Raw genomic sequence first — 14,444 nt, forward strand, 5'->3', positions numbered from 1 at the left:
ATAATAGGAAACTATAAAGAGTGCTAATATACACTAACATACACATATATTTCTGGACATCTCACCCTATTTTGTCTTTTCATTTAAAAAAAAAAATAAACCCAATAATTTTATCTCTCTCAACTATTTTTTGGGTTATTTTCTTGTCAGTGTTTCCCAGTTTCTTGCAAAACTATGAAACAAATCTAACTTCTTGTTTAGGTAGGCCTATTTCTTGCCCATTGCATTTTTGTCCCCCAAATAAACCATACAAAATTTTTATCATGTTTCAGAGGTTTTAATGCTTGTGAAAAGTTTCTGAACACAGCACAAGAAAACTGATGTCAATCCAAGTTTCAAATGGTTCAATGAATTCCGTTTCAATGCTATAAAAACCACGAGTGTATTATTTTGAAAGCGTCAAGCGGAAGTCTCGTGTGTCATTGTCGCGAGCTTCGCCCTGGCACTTAAAACTGTTGGTGATGCTGTCAGTTCATATGGCTAGCGCTGCTGTACTGTACCTGGTTAAAGAATAAAGAGATGTGGCAGCTCGAGGACAGCGCTGTTTGCTATCAGAGGAAATGTCCGGCGAGTATGCATTCAACATTTCGCGGAAAATGAACATACATGGAGTCATTTGAGAGCCATGCGTTTTCTCCCACAGTGGGCAGGCAGGTATTTTCCTACAGCCAGGCGTCGCACTGGGAGAGCATTTCACTTGGCACCGCCGCTGGCTGCTGATTTAGCATGAATGCTAGCTAACTAATCAACAACACGCATGTTTATATTTAGCCGGAGACGCAACGGTAACAGGTAGAGTTTTTTATTTGAATTTTTTCACTGTATGAAATGTCGTTCTCCGCCTCATGGGGGGTGCACACACGTCCCTCCATAAGTCAGAACCTCCAGACAGAAACTCTGAAGTGACTGCTGCATGTTAGCGTCGTGAAAAGAAAACGTGTGTCGTGTTGTTTCGTTTTGGAGGCAGGTGACTGAAACTTCAGGTGTGCACTGACTGTCAGGTTGGATTAATGATGTGGAACAGAGGACCGACCGAGGACTGCCGCGCCACCCCGGCTGTGTGTCACTGTGGACGGGGCTGAGAGTGCAGAGCAGACCTGACAGTTCCACCTCACCATGGGACACTAAACCAGCTTTTCTACACCATCTTCATCCAAATGTGAGGACTTAACAGCTTGTGTCCACCTGTCTGTCTCTGTCCTGTCATCGAAATGATATTTGGACCAGCATGACTGAGTCATGACAAGTCATGTCTGTGGTCTGCCAGATCTTCTGCCAAAGGATGTTTTTATGAAGTGGACCCAGACAGAAGTGATACACAGCCTCATGCTGCAGAATGTATTAAAACGCCAAGGACACTGAAATCACAGTACCAACACAGCAGATACAAGTTGGTGAGGTGTTGCTATAGGGGACCTTATCTGAGCTCCTTGTGGATCACTGTCATCTGAGACAGAGACACCTGTGATCACATTATTTCATTAAGCTTAAATTGAGTCCCTGGAATTGAGTCCCCCCAGTGATCCCTGGACCCTGCTTCTTGAGCCCTGGTTTAAAGAGAGCTACATTTATTGAAAACCCTTCCTTTTTTCTGTCAGCCCACCAGGAGAGAACTTTTTGACCATGCTTTGAAGACTGAACTGCAAGCCTTAGTGAGAGTCAAGTTTACACAGAGTCAGCCATGCCTATCAGGAAAAAAGGTGAGTTTTTGTATGTTTCGCAGGTAATGAAAGTTTTTGCTCCTCCAGCTTCCATCACACCTTTTATATACTAAATATGAACAATATGGATGCTGTCACATGACCAGCATTGCATTTGGTTATGGTGGGAATCACCCTCGATAAGATATTATCATGATACTTAGGTGACGATATAATATTATTGGGGATGCGCCATACTGAATTTTTTGCCGATATACCGATAAATAACAACTTATTTAGCCGATAACCAATATATCCACTTTTTTCCTCACTTAATTTTAGTGATCATCAAGTCTCTTCTGTGGTAGAATTAACATCATATTATGCATACTCTTAACAAGATGGCCCATCAGAGAATGCAGACATAAAATAATGAAAATATAATAAATATTGGTTTGTGATTGAGAAATAACAATTTGCCAATTCCGATATTTCATTTTAAAGCCCATATCTACCGTTATGGATGACATGTCCTTATTATTGTGTATCCTGAAGTATTATTCCGAATGTTTTGCAATATTCTTAGTATTGCAATAACACACATTGTGATTTTTTTTTTTCAACTGCAAATTAAGGAAAAACTTTGTCAACAACTCATTTTTATCAAATAAGATAAAATAAGCGTAGCTTAAGCAATTGATTTCTATTATTCTTGCAGGCTGCTGTATTTGCAACATTGATCATTTTTCAGAAATAATATGAATATTTATTGATACTTGGTGTACATGCATCAATACAACATTGCCTTACAAAATCTAGCGATACTGTGCTGTATCAATTTTTTCCCCCCACCCCTAGCAGTTGTCCACAGCTTATAGTAATGGTCTAAAGCAGTGATACACAAGCTGATACTCATCAGCTTGTGTTTGTCCCCTTACTGTTTCAACATGACAACGCCCTGCACAAAACCAACTCCATATAGAAATACATTTGTAGTTTGCTGTGGAAGAACTTGAGTAGCCTGCTCAGAACCCCGCCCAAAACCTTCAGGATGAACAGGAGCAATGATTAGGAGCTTGGCTTTTATACCCAACTTTAGTGTTGGACCCAAGCCCCCAGGAAGTACACCAGGCTCTGATGCAATTTTTACATAGCGACCAAAAGTGTAATAACACTGTCTAGGCCCGTTATGTGATTCCTGCAGGCCCTGAAGGACGTTTTCCCATTGACTTACGTTGGGAAAGAGACATCTGTATATCAGTAGATAATTTTTTGTCAGTGTCAAAACCCCTGCGAAACAACTCATTTCACTATCTAGATTTAACCCGTCCAGCTCCATTTGGAAAGTCTAAGAGAGTTTCATGGGTTTGATTCTGGTTTGCTACATGTCTAACCCCCTCCCTCTTTCACACTTGTGCTGTCTTATCAATTAAAGGCAAAAACGCCCTGAAAAATGTCTTAAAACAAACAAAAAAAAGTATTAGACGGCCATTCAAGCTGGCAAAGTGCTGGACTGGAAGTCAGTCATTCTGCAGGTGGAAGTTACCTGCTTGTGCACACTCGGCAGTGCTTAGCTGCCGTACGCCTCATTGGTTTGCACATCTGGGGAAATTTATACTCGCAAAAAGAGCTTTTTTTGCTCCATGCACCAGTGAGCAGCTCTCATAGGAATGAACGGGAATGGCATGTTCAGCTATTGCATGTGGCTTGAGGGCTGAGGTGTCTACATACTGTTGATCATATATTGTTTCTTCTATTCCATATCTGATAAAATGTTGTAGGGACTGTTGTCTGTGCAGCATGGTGTGGAGCTGAGGGTAAACGAATTTTACACATCTTTATATTTACAAACTTGCATCTACTGTAGGCTGATGTTCTTTTTTTGTGGCCTAAATTTATCATCATACACAATATTGTCTCATCTTACTAAATATTGTCAAAGAATACATGAAGAATATATTTGTTCTAATAAAAAGAAAACAATGCAAGGAAACAGCAGAGCCTGTCTTATCTGCCCCCTCCTCTGCAGACACAGCTCGAGCCCTGGGGCTTTTGGAGGAGTACTGCACTAAACTGAGGAAGCCGGAGGAGCAGCAGCTCAAAACTGCCATTCAGAGAGTGATGGGGATTTTCAAAAGCAACCTGTTTGAAGCTCTTCTTGGTAAGTCAGTGAAGCACAACCGATCCATCACGCAACTGGTATTTTCTGTCAACTCTATATTGAAGTGGTTTTCCGAAAAACTAAAGAATTTCAAAGCAGCGTTGTTATTTTTGAAGTACCTAAGGTAAACATGACTGTGGCTGGCTTACATTACATTTAATAGTTTTTTTTTATGATAACCTGTGATAAACAATATGCAGATACTCAAAGTGACTGAACAGTGAAAACATGGCAGATGCAGATGATCAAACCATTCTGCAGTGTTCCTGAATGCATCCACAGTTTGATCAGTCCAGTGTTTAAACCACACAGGTCTCTCTCTGATTACAATGACATACTCAATGCAGACAACAATAATGCAACCCAGAAAAAAGCTGGGACGCTGAATTAAACATAAATAGAAACAGAATACAATGACAAGATAAGATTGTCCTTAGTTCAAGAAAATGAGAGATCACCAAATAACAGCTGGACCATCTGGTTGGACAGTCTTTCACGAAGATGAACTTACACTGTTGCAGCATCCTCTTGCTGGCAACAGATAATTTGCAAAACAGTTTCACCTAGTGTCTGACTTTGTACAGCAGTCGTCTGATTGTGTCCCTCTGGATCACATTTGCCAAAAGCAGAAAGGCGTGGACCATGTAGGAGGTTCTCTCCGAGGTTCTGTAACGGAAAGTGAACACAGACTTTTTGGATTAACACATCATTTATCGCCACCTGTAATATTAAAGATGCTGAATGCAAATCACATTGAATTGTCATGGTATGTTGGAAGACTTTGAATTTGGTTTTGTGTAGGCATGCCCCAGATTGATCGGCAGCTAATCATTATCAGCAGATTTTCAGTAAAAATATGCAATCAGGAGATTGGGAGGTCTTTGCACTGCTCTGTTGATGGAACGGATTAACAACTCCTAACATGGTTGAGAGATTGAAATTCTTTTTTTAATACAGAAAAAACAGTGTAGATCCAATCATTCGGAAGTGAATGATCTGCAGTTGTGGGGGCCTCTGTGCACCACAGTTCTAACTTAGAATCTATGTGCCCTCCTTTCATTTCACTGAACTGTGAGAGTCTTTACTGCGGTTTGTTGTCAAGTATGGATGTTCGTTTGTGTTTCTCTGAGGGTGGGGCTTCACCCTTACACCCCCAAATAATCAAAGATGGACAGCAAAGAACCGCCCCAAACATCTAAAAATCAGCTAAAATATCTGCGTTTTTTAATTTGAATCTGGCAGCAATGTCGAGGTTGCTAGCAGCACTGTGCTGATGGCAGGAAAGTTAGCACTGGCCAGAGCGCGAGCAGCTCTCCTGCTGATAGAGCTGCGCCTTCCAACAACCACACGCAAAAAAAAGCAGGCTTTTATCCATCTGGGCTGACCGTGTGGAAATATTCATTCTGGCTCTACAAGACATGTATTTATGAGGTTAGGAGCCAAAGTAAATAAAATGTGTAAATGTGTAAATGCTGTTGTGGGCAAAGCTGGGGTAGGCAGAAATCTGGGAAAAAAGTGTCAGAATTGGAAAATACACCCTCCTCCTGCAGCTTTTCCCACTCTGTCATAAGCCCGCAGCACATACACCTAGCCCCCCCACCTGTGCTCCGCTCTCTCTCTCTCTCTCTGTTTATCAGACCACAAACGACACAAGAATTAGCAGCTTGCCACTCCACGGTCCCTCCACCTTGCTTCCCACCACCATGTAGGAACCCTCTGTTGGCCGTAGCGGCTTGAATTCAGCCAGTGCCACCTAGAGACACCTAGAGCTGTCACTGTGGGCTGTTTTTATTTCTGTTTCTGAAATACTTTGCCTATATCAACATTTAATTTATTGTCAGACTCTCTTTTCGAATCTTTTTATAATAAGTCTTTCTAACTTTTTTGGGTTACTTTCCAGTGTAGGCAGTTCTTGATATCAGATAGAACTGTCACCTCGTTACACTGTTGTTTACCCTCTGTTTCGTCTGTTGGTGGTGCTTTTTGATGTTGGACAGTTTTTCAGGATGTAGAGATCAGCTCATCAGTCTGTAAACTCTCCTCCTGCCAAGTGTGCCAGCTGGCCAGGTCAGGGTTTTCCTATGTAAACATCAGTCAACATACGGGTAGGGCTGGGCTGTATGGCCTAAAAAAATCTCAGATTTTTTCAGACCAGACTTGATTCACGATTTTAATTGATTTATTTCTTGAAAACAAACTATAAATGACAGTTTTGTATATTGTTAAGTTTTGCAGTTGAAACAGCAGAGTCTTGAAATGACCAACTCTGAAATCATACAAATATTTTTTCATAATTAGTTCCATGTTAACAAATAGTGTTATTTGTTGTGATCAAATGACTGGACCATTGGTCTGTTTTAGTCAAACGACATCCACTCCAGCTCTCTAGAAATCTTTTCACCTTTATAGTTGTATAGACGAGGCAGGGCGGCTTGGTAGCACGTACCTGGGGTGGATAGTTTTCAGCATGTGGATAAACCTGCAGGTGTTTCCACTGTATATATGGGCCCCGTATCTTCAGCAATATGCAGCGTGACTGCATCAGTAACAGCTTTGCAGCGGGTCTCTTTCCTGTCATACAGGACACAATGGGAAAATGATTCCGCTAATGTCGGCTGCTTTTTACCGGGTGTTTGTGGGCTGACGCGGTCCTGTGCATCTTGGAGTGAGACGCAGTTCTCTCACTCAGCTGCATGCGTCCGTGTGAGATGTTGAAATCAATTAGTCGTGCTGCTGCCTTTAGTTGCAATGCATTAAACAAACTTTGCAGCAGACTGTGGTTTGTTGGAGATCTGATGCCCCAAACCCAAACAAACAAGTAACGAGACTGTGCCTTTTTTGAGAATGTACTCTTCATTTGTCATTAAAGGTTGTTGTTATGTTGTTGTGCTTGTCTCAGAGGTAAGTGTGGGGGGAGGGCACAGCCCATTGTGAAATACAGGCGCCCAAAGAGAGTGGCAGACGAAGTTAAAGAAAATCTAGATTTTATTTTAAAAAATCATACTAAACCACAAATTCTCATTAATCGATCAAATAAATTTATCGCTAAGCCTTACATAGGGGAAACGATGGAGAAAGATGAAGATGGGCACCAATCGAACAAGCGTCCAGTTAGCCATTGTAGAGTCGATGAAAAAAAAAGTGGACGACCTCAATGCCACATCACTTTTCAATGGAATATCTGGAACTGTAATATCTGTTGATTCACCCAATTTGTTAAATCCTAGAATACTGGACAGTGTCATTAAACCAGGGGACTCTTACTCTATTTGCCAAGCTGACATTACAGAGGAATCTGGTGAGAGGCAGAGAGGAGATTTGTGTTTTATTGTGACTAAGGATTGGTGTGACAGTGGAAATGTGAGGTGCTGTCCCATCACTGCTCTCTGCTCCACAATGGGCATAATCACTCAGGATCACTACTGTGTGTCATTCAGAGGCAGCCGCGGAGTGAAATTGCTGCCCACGTTCAGGAGGAGCAGCTGTGTGGCCATCTTTTTTAGGTCAAGCTATGTAAAGAAATCATGACGCATTTCCCTTGAACAATTTCATGTGAGAAAAAAATGTTTGATTGATTGACAGAGGCAATACGGAGCGTGCTGTAGATAAGATATGTCTTCATACAAGCTGATGTGTTGGTGATGTCTCAGCAAGACTTGAGATCAGGTTGGTATTGTTAAAATTTGCGGCCACTGTAAAAGCAACCTCAAGCTTTGAGGTTTCGGTCCTGTCATTAACTCCATACAGCTCTTCCCGGGCTTGGTTGGTGCGGGGTGTGATGGAACATACTCAAAAACCATAACATGGCAGTTCTTAGAGTTTGAAAACTCATTCTGCCCTTGAGTTCATATAGATTATTACCCAGTGACTGGACATTTACTCAAAGAATACATGGGGCCAGTTTTTACATTTTCTCAGCCTTATCAGCCCCCTTGTTTCATTTGTCCCCATCTACTCTCCAAGTACACATTAGGGAATCCCATCTGTGGATATTTGGTGTTGTTCGTTTATTGTGGTGAAAAACGGTTGTCTGCCTGTGATATAATTTGCAAAAGTTGCTCTTTATCATGAGATAGGGCTTGCTTGCATATTGGTATAAAGTGGAAAAAATATACATTCAAAAAATGTATAAAATAAACAGAGCTGTCTTCTGCATATTCTCACCGTGTGACCACTAAAAAGGGGGAAACAGTACACATATTTACATACACATATATTCATATTTCATAGATCCAGTTATCCCTCACAGCGGTCAACTGTACTTGTTTGGCATTACAGTAGATATTAGATTTTACATAATATGCAGCAGCTGTGTGGCTTAAGCCTTTATGACATTCAGTGCTTGTTTCAGTTTAGCGTACAGTGATATTGATTTTGTTTTAGATGGGACTTTTTTAGGTGTCTAAAACACGTTTTGTTGTTGACCCCATCCACAGCAAAAGATTGCTTAGCTTCCATGTTGGACTTCAGCCTGCTTCTCCAAACTGGTGAATGCCAACACTGTTTATGGATACATACCCCATACAACCCCACTTCTGAACTGTTCCTTCAAGGCAACTTTTTTGGCATTATTCTGAAATATGCTCTAGAATCGATGATGATCCTTTTAGTTGATTGGACCCCAATGCCTCATTCACACCCCTCTTCCACCAAAGTTAGCATGTGCATGCAGGTTTTTCAAACACAGATAAACCCGCTAAATATAGGCAATTGACTGCATTCCCACTGACAGTGAACTCACCACTGCACCTCACAAGTTTGCCTTTCTGTCAGCTTTTGTGTGTGTCGCGGACAGGCAGGAGATTAGGTAAACAGTCAGTCTCTCTTTCAAACTCTGTGCTGACTGATTTGGATTGGTGTTTTAGCACTGCTTAAGAGGAGACGGAGGGTAGTTATAGACACATCATTGATCATCATCATAAAAACCCATGTCTGCTGCAGAGTCATTTGGACGCCTATCATACACATTCTCATTGCATTAAAAAGCCAGATGTTAGCAGGTTTCTTGTGCTGTGGGAATGAGGCTATATACGACCCCTCATATTTTGATGCAGTTTTAATGGTTTACAATGACAAAGCCTCCTATTTATTCACAACTTTTCCATCTACAGTGTTGAATTTCAAATGCTTCCACATGTTACTTTCTAGATGGTTTGGCTCAATATTTTTCTTAATTTTGCTTTTATGTATTCAACAATAGCTTGATATTGCAGTTGTGTATGCAGAGAATTGGAAGGGCCGTATAATTTCTGCTTGCTGGAGTACCATGTTCCCTGTTCATAATGTTCTATATTATAGGCCTGCGTTTAGAGTGCACATGCAGACAGTGGTCAGGCTATAGGGTTCTGTCCAGGCGCTGTGGGTCGACCTCATGATGTCCACACCACTTAAAAGCACTGACCACCTCCCTCTGTAAGGGTTTGGGATTGTCATTTCCTATACCTAAACCACCCCGCCACAGAAACTGATTCCATTATCATGTTCATTACGAGACACGAGATAGGGACGATAAAAAGTCAGGTCAACCTGGTATCACAACGTGTGGGGAAATCACACATTCACTGGCTACAGTTTCATGTAAAGTTTTTGGAGACAAGCTACTTCAAGTTGAAATATTTCTGATCTATAGTAAATCTTAGATTTAAATTTTTTGTCTGATCACAACATTCAACTATATAACCAAAAAAGACTTTGGATTTGGTCTAGTGGTTTTCTACACTTGTATTTACATTTGCGTTATTGAGTCGTAAGAAAATTAAATCACTTCCTCATTACTGTCATAAGTGAGAGAAAATGTCACATGCAAACCTGGATTTGTTCTTGTCTCCCAACAGTATGTTTAATAAACAGAAAAAAACTGAGACGACTTTTAAAGGTCAAAAGACTATTTCTGCAACAAGCGGAACTTTACACCCGAGCTCCTGCATATTTCACTGAAGTAGCATCATCATTGTAGATAATCAGCAGTGTTATCAGTGTAATAGTTGCATTGATCTGTATCACAGAGGCTTGCTTGTTGCCGCCTGTCATTGAGTGATGAGGTGAGGCTGACTGACCACTCACCTAACAGCCACTTGAGGGTTGACACACTGCAGCAAACATTAGAGCTGGGACTGAGACAGATCCAGCAGGACAGTACAGCAGTGATCTGTTTGTGAAACCCAAGATGCAGACTGTGCCACTGTTTCATGGAGGGAGTCTGTTTGTTCTCTGCTGGGCTGTGTGTTAAAGTCAGGGTGACAGGAGCTGATGAGAGGGTGACATGTGCCAGATAGTGACAAACAACATCCTAAATAAGTATGTATGTATTGATAACAGGGCTGTCCCCTGAAAGTATAAGATTCAAATCATTAATCGGAGACCCCTAAGTCCATTGAGACTCTTCAACTTGAACAGTTGTTTTTTGGGTTGGGGGTGGGGGTGTTGTCAGTGTGCTTCTGGGCACATTACGGTCCCTAGAAGAAGCTGTGGTGTCAGCGCTCCTTGCTTTGGCGCTACACTCCAGGGTAAAATCGTTAGACTACGTCAAGTCGTCCTGTCTGCTCTGTGAAGATGTCTGTCATGGGTACAGGCAGCTGCTGACCCAGACCCAGGGTGAGTTGATTGAGACGGAGGAAGCTGCCTGAAGGAAGACAGGATCCGCCTGGTCAGGCTCCCAGATAATGTCATTTTCTGCCTTCTGCTTTGAAGTGTTGAAATTACAGCTCCCAAAAACTTGATACAATATAGTCTCTGGCTTTTGTTTAGTATCTAGTTTAGGCAAAAAATGTTAAGGCACATTCCAATGTTAGCATAGTTAGCATTAGCTTGGAGGGCTAACTTGGCTTGTTTACTATGTTATGTTAATGTTGCTGTCACCCTCAATGTCCTGCCAAACCATGTTCCTTTACTGAAACTCATATCCAATGCGACCGACAAAATCTTGAGTCAGATACAGCCCTAATTGGTCATGCAATTGACAAAAACACTTTAAATCAAAACATTTTTGTGCTACATGGCATCACCTTATGGTGAGTTTATACTGGACACAAAATTGTGCTGATTTGAATGCTGCTGGCTTCCTTTTAGCGCCTAGGGTGAAGACTGAGAGTGTTAACACTGGACAGCTATAGTTTTGGTGTCTGGTCTATTTTTTTGAGACATTAATGAATCTGGAAGGAAAACACACTAATAATTTATTATAAACAATAAAAGCAAATAAAGGCTATATTATATATGACATAAATGATGGGATCATAATTACTAATAAAATATGCATTCAGTGCTTTCACATATTTGCCAGTTGTGTCTAAACAGAGTGAGAGAGACGAGCAGACACACAGATGTGCACAGACAGTCATGCACACACATGCACACACAAGCACACACACACACACACACACACACACACACACACACACACACACACAAACAAGCAAGCACTTTTTCACTGTTAACAGATATAAAAAGATCAAAACCAACAATATGTTGTTCTTCTCCCAGTCTCAGGCCCACTGGTTCTTAATCTTTAAAAATGGGTCACCAATATGTTTACGTACTTTCATTAAAAGCTCAGCACTGTTGTTATGAGCAAACATTACTCAAACTGGAGGAAACAGTGCATTTGTTTGGGACTAATTTCAGTGGTGGATTAACCCACATGTGGTACTTTCGTGAATATTTCTGGCTACAGAACAGTAAATGAGTGAGAGAGGGATTGAGTCAACACACAGTATGTGTGTGTTCATGGTAATAAAGACAGATGTCGCACAGTGCAGCAGTGTTGTTCTTAGATGTGTTCTCAAAATTTTTGAGATATCAGGCTATACAGTGTTGTTTTGAGTCTTTTCAATGGATTTGTTGATAATAAGAAAAATAGAAAATATCATCAGAATTATCCTTTTAGAGGTGCTCTGCAGTGCATAAAAAAAACATGCATGGATTTCATGAGAGCTGCCCTCCACTGTACTAGAGGCAGCATGACTTGCTATCAGACAGTGAACTCTCGTTTAATTTTAAAGTTTGTGCAACATTTCCGCGGCAGAATTACAGATGATAAAACTGCATGAATAATAAGTTACTGTTATTCCACATGACTATAATTTTACATATTATGGTGTATGTGAGGTATGTGAGCCCTGAATTGACTACAGGTTAAATGCATACAGTGTTGTTTCCTACAGAATCAGAATCTGTGTGTGGCGGTTGCTGATGATGGCGGGGGTTTCAGCAAACTTCCCCTTTTTTTTCTTCTTTTGTGTCTTGTCTTTATCATTTTGTGCCCCCTCTCAGAATTCCGGACATTTCTGCGTGTTTTTGAATGTAGCGCAGGTGAAAAATCCTGAGTTATTTTTATCCCTCAACAGCAGTTTGAATCGCAGCGTTGATAATTGATCACTTGATCCGGTGAGATTGATGATTCATTGTTAAATAGTTCTAAGTTTGAATTTGTGAAGTCTTAATTTCCACAAGCATTTTTATCTAATTTAATTTATCTATCTTTAAACGTCTTTTTCGTCAAAATGAGTAAACCTCCTCGGTGTGAAAGTCCACATTACTGATGTTACAAACCTCTGGCTGACCCTTATACTGTCTTTTTACTTTATGGTTGCACTAATCTGTTGGCAAAATGTAGATAACTTACTCCAACAACCACATTCCTAAATAAAACCTACCTACTGCATACATACCTTTATACATAACTACAGTGCTTGAATAAGTTGATTATTCAAGCATTTGATTAAAATCAGTCTTAAATTTGAATGTGTCTGAAAAAACATTACATTTAGATGTCTGATACCTGTAGACTCCCAGCTTGTACAACAATACCCTTGTTGCACTAATCTCAGCGTAAGTTGCGATCGCTGTACAGTTCTGTTTCCTAGCAGGACTTGCACCTATGTACTTTTGCTTTGCATTACGTACATTAATCTACATAGTGTGTATTCTGTGTGCAGCTGTGACCCCAATACCATGATGGTTTGGCATGAATACACAAACTGTTAACAGCCCTAATAAATAGCATGTTAGTATGTGATTTGTATAATTGTGACTCAGTGACTCACTGACTGTATACAGTGCACACTGCACATGCCTCACATCTGCATATCTACACCAGGAAACCTACTGCTAAATGGATTCTTTTAGCAATTACAAAACTTTTAAAAAAGAAAAGCCTGATTATAGTAACAGCCAGTTTTTCCTGTTTATGTAAATGCATTCCTTCACACACATTTCTTGTGCTTCCTAGCCTGTTCCATTATTTTAAACCAGGGTGACAATCCAAAATAAATATTTAATAAAAAGTAAATATTAGGCTAACTGTGTGGACAAACTCCATTAGGGCTTTTTCTCATTTAATGTGTGGATTACATTTTATAATCTTTGCCTACATTTGAATGCTTACATAATATCCTGCAACAGATGTTCTCCAGGAGCACACTCATATCTTGCACTCATAATGCTGCGCATGAAACATTTGCCAACTTCCATTGTCCACAAGCTGCCATTACGAAGTAATAATGATTGTTGTCCACCATTGAACATTATAGAGTGAGCCACTTTGGTCACAAATGCTGTTCATTGGAGACTATTAGTTTGCAAAAGGATTTATTAAGTTGTAGTGATAAAAAACAGTGAAACAGTGTCTTTAATGGCTTTTTTTGTGTGCATGCATGACATACACTCTTTACCACTCACTCAAAGATGAACCCTGAAAGTCTTACCAGTTCCTTTGGCTGTGATGAAGAACAATAGGTCTACGCAATGCAATCAAACACAGTTACAACTCTGCGATGGAATAAATGCCTCCTGAAATAGATGTAATCATCTTACAAAGCATTAGGTGCTGTCTAATCTGGCCAGTGGCGTGTGCGCCCCAGCTAAACCCCATCACTGCAGAGTGGATCCGTGTGTGGATTAACCCATTCATCATCCCCACTACTACTCAATCACTCATCTGCACAGTTGAAGGACTTACTGATGTGCCTCCAGCTTGAGCTTCAGAGTCCCCGTGATTCACAGTGCTCTCAAGGTGCTCCTGGTTTCCTAACAGACTCTTCATTCTCAGTCCTTAAAATGAGGGTGTCATTATTGTTTTTTTCTTACATGCTGTAAGTTGCAACATGCTCATTTCAAAAAGATACATCCTAGGCTGAATTCTACCAACTTCTCATCTAGTTCCACCATCGGGTGAAAATTTCAGTTTACCCAATAATATGCTTTATGACCAAATACTTGAATGACTGATTTACCTCTAGAAAGCGCAAACATATCCAGTCACCTCTCAGTCAGCTCTGCTATATTTATGCCAAAAAGACATTTATGCTGTTTCTTCTAATTGACAGATATGAGTTGTCCTTTTTTTGATCAACATAGGATAGTGATAAAGTATGACTGGGTCACTGGGTTGCATGATATCCTATGAAATTACATGAACAACACTTCATATCATGTTTAAATAAGTGCCTGACGAATGATGTTACATCATAAATGTGATGTTATGGTGGTTAGGTTTAGGCAATAACAGTAACTGTGGTTAGGTTTAGGAAAAGAAACATGGCGAGGACATACCTTAAAATGACTTAAAGTTCACACGGTTCCAAACATGCATCTCCAGGGGAAAGTATGGGGGAAACAAATCTCCCTCCTTATAAGACTGCTCA

The 14,444-nt window shown here is 40.5% G+C and overlaps 1 protein-coding gene across 24 annotated transcripts in view; it reads left to right on the top strand.

Moving 5' to 3' along the window:
• The first annotated feature begins 448 nt into the window (after positions 1 to 448).
• Positions 449 to 14,444, top strand: part of dlg2 (discs, large homolog 2 (Drosophila)) — a 259,394-nt gene continuing 245,398 nt past the window's right edge. For 11 of the 24 annotated variants that reach the window (XM_088088562.1, XM_088088568.1, XM_088088567.1 and 8 more), the window contains exons 1-2: positions 449 to 1,700; positions 3,670 to 3,801. In XM_088088562.1, the coding sequence (XP_087944688.1) occupies positions 1,682 to 1,700; positions 3,670 to 3,801 (151 nt within the window). In that variant the 5' untranslated portion in view covers positions 449 to 1,681. The remainder of the gene's footprint in view (positions 1,701 to 3,669; positions 3,802 to 14,444) is intronic. The other 13 variants (XM_088088565.1, XM_088088570.1, XM_088088577.1 and 10 more) reach the window with 3 other exon arrangements.

The sequence above is a fragment of the Plectropomus leopardus genome, chromosome 15, assembly GCF_026936395.1.
Source record: "Plectropomus leopardus strain MGB_pleo_1.0 chromosome 15, ASM2693639v1, whole genome shotgun sequence".
Taxonomy (NCBI): domain Eukaryota; kingdom Metazoa; phylum Chordata; class Actinopteri; order Perciformes; family Serranidae; genus Plectropomus; species Plectropomus leopardus.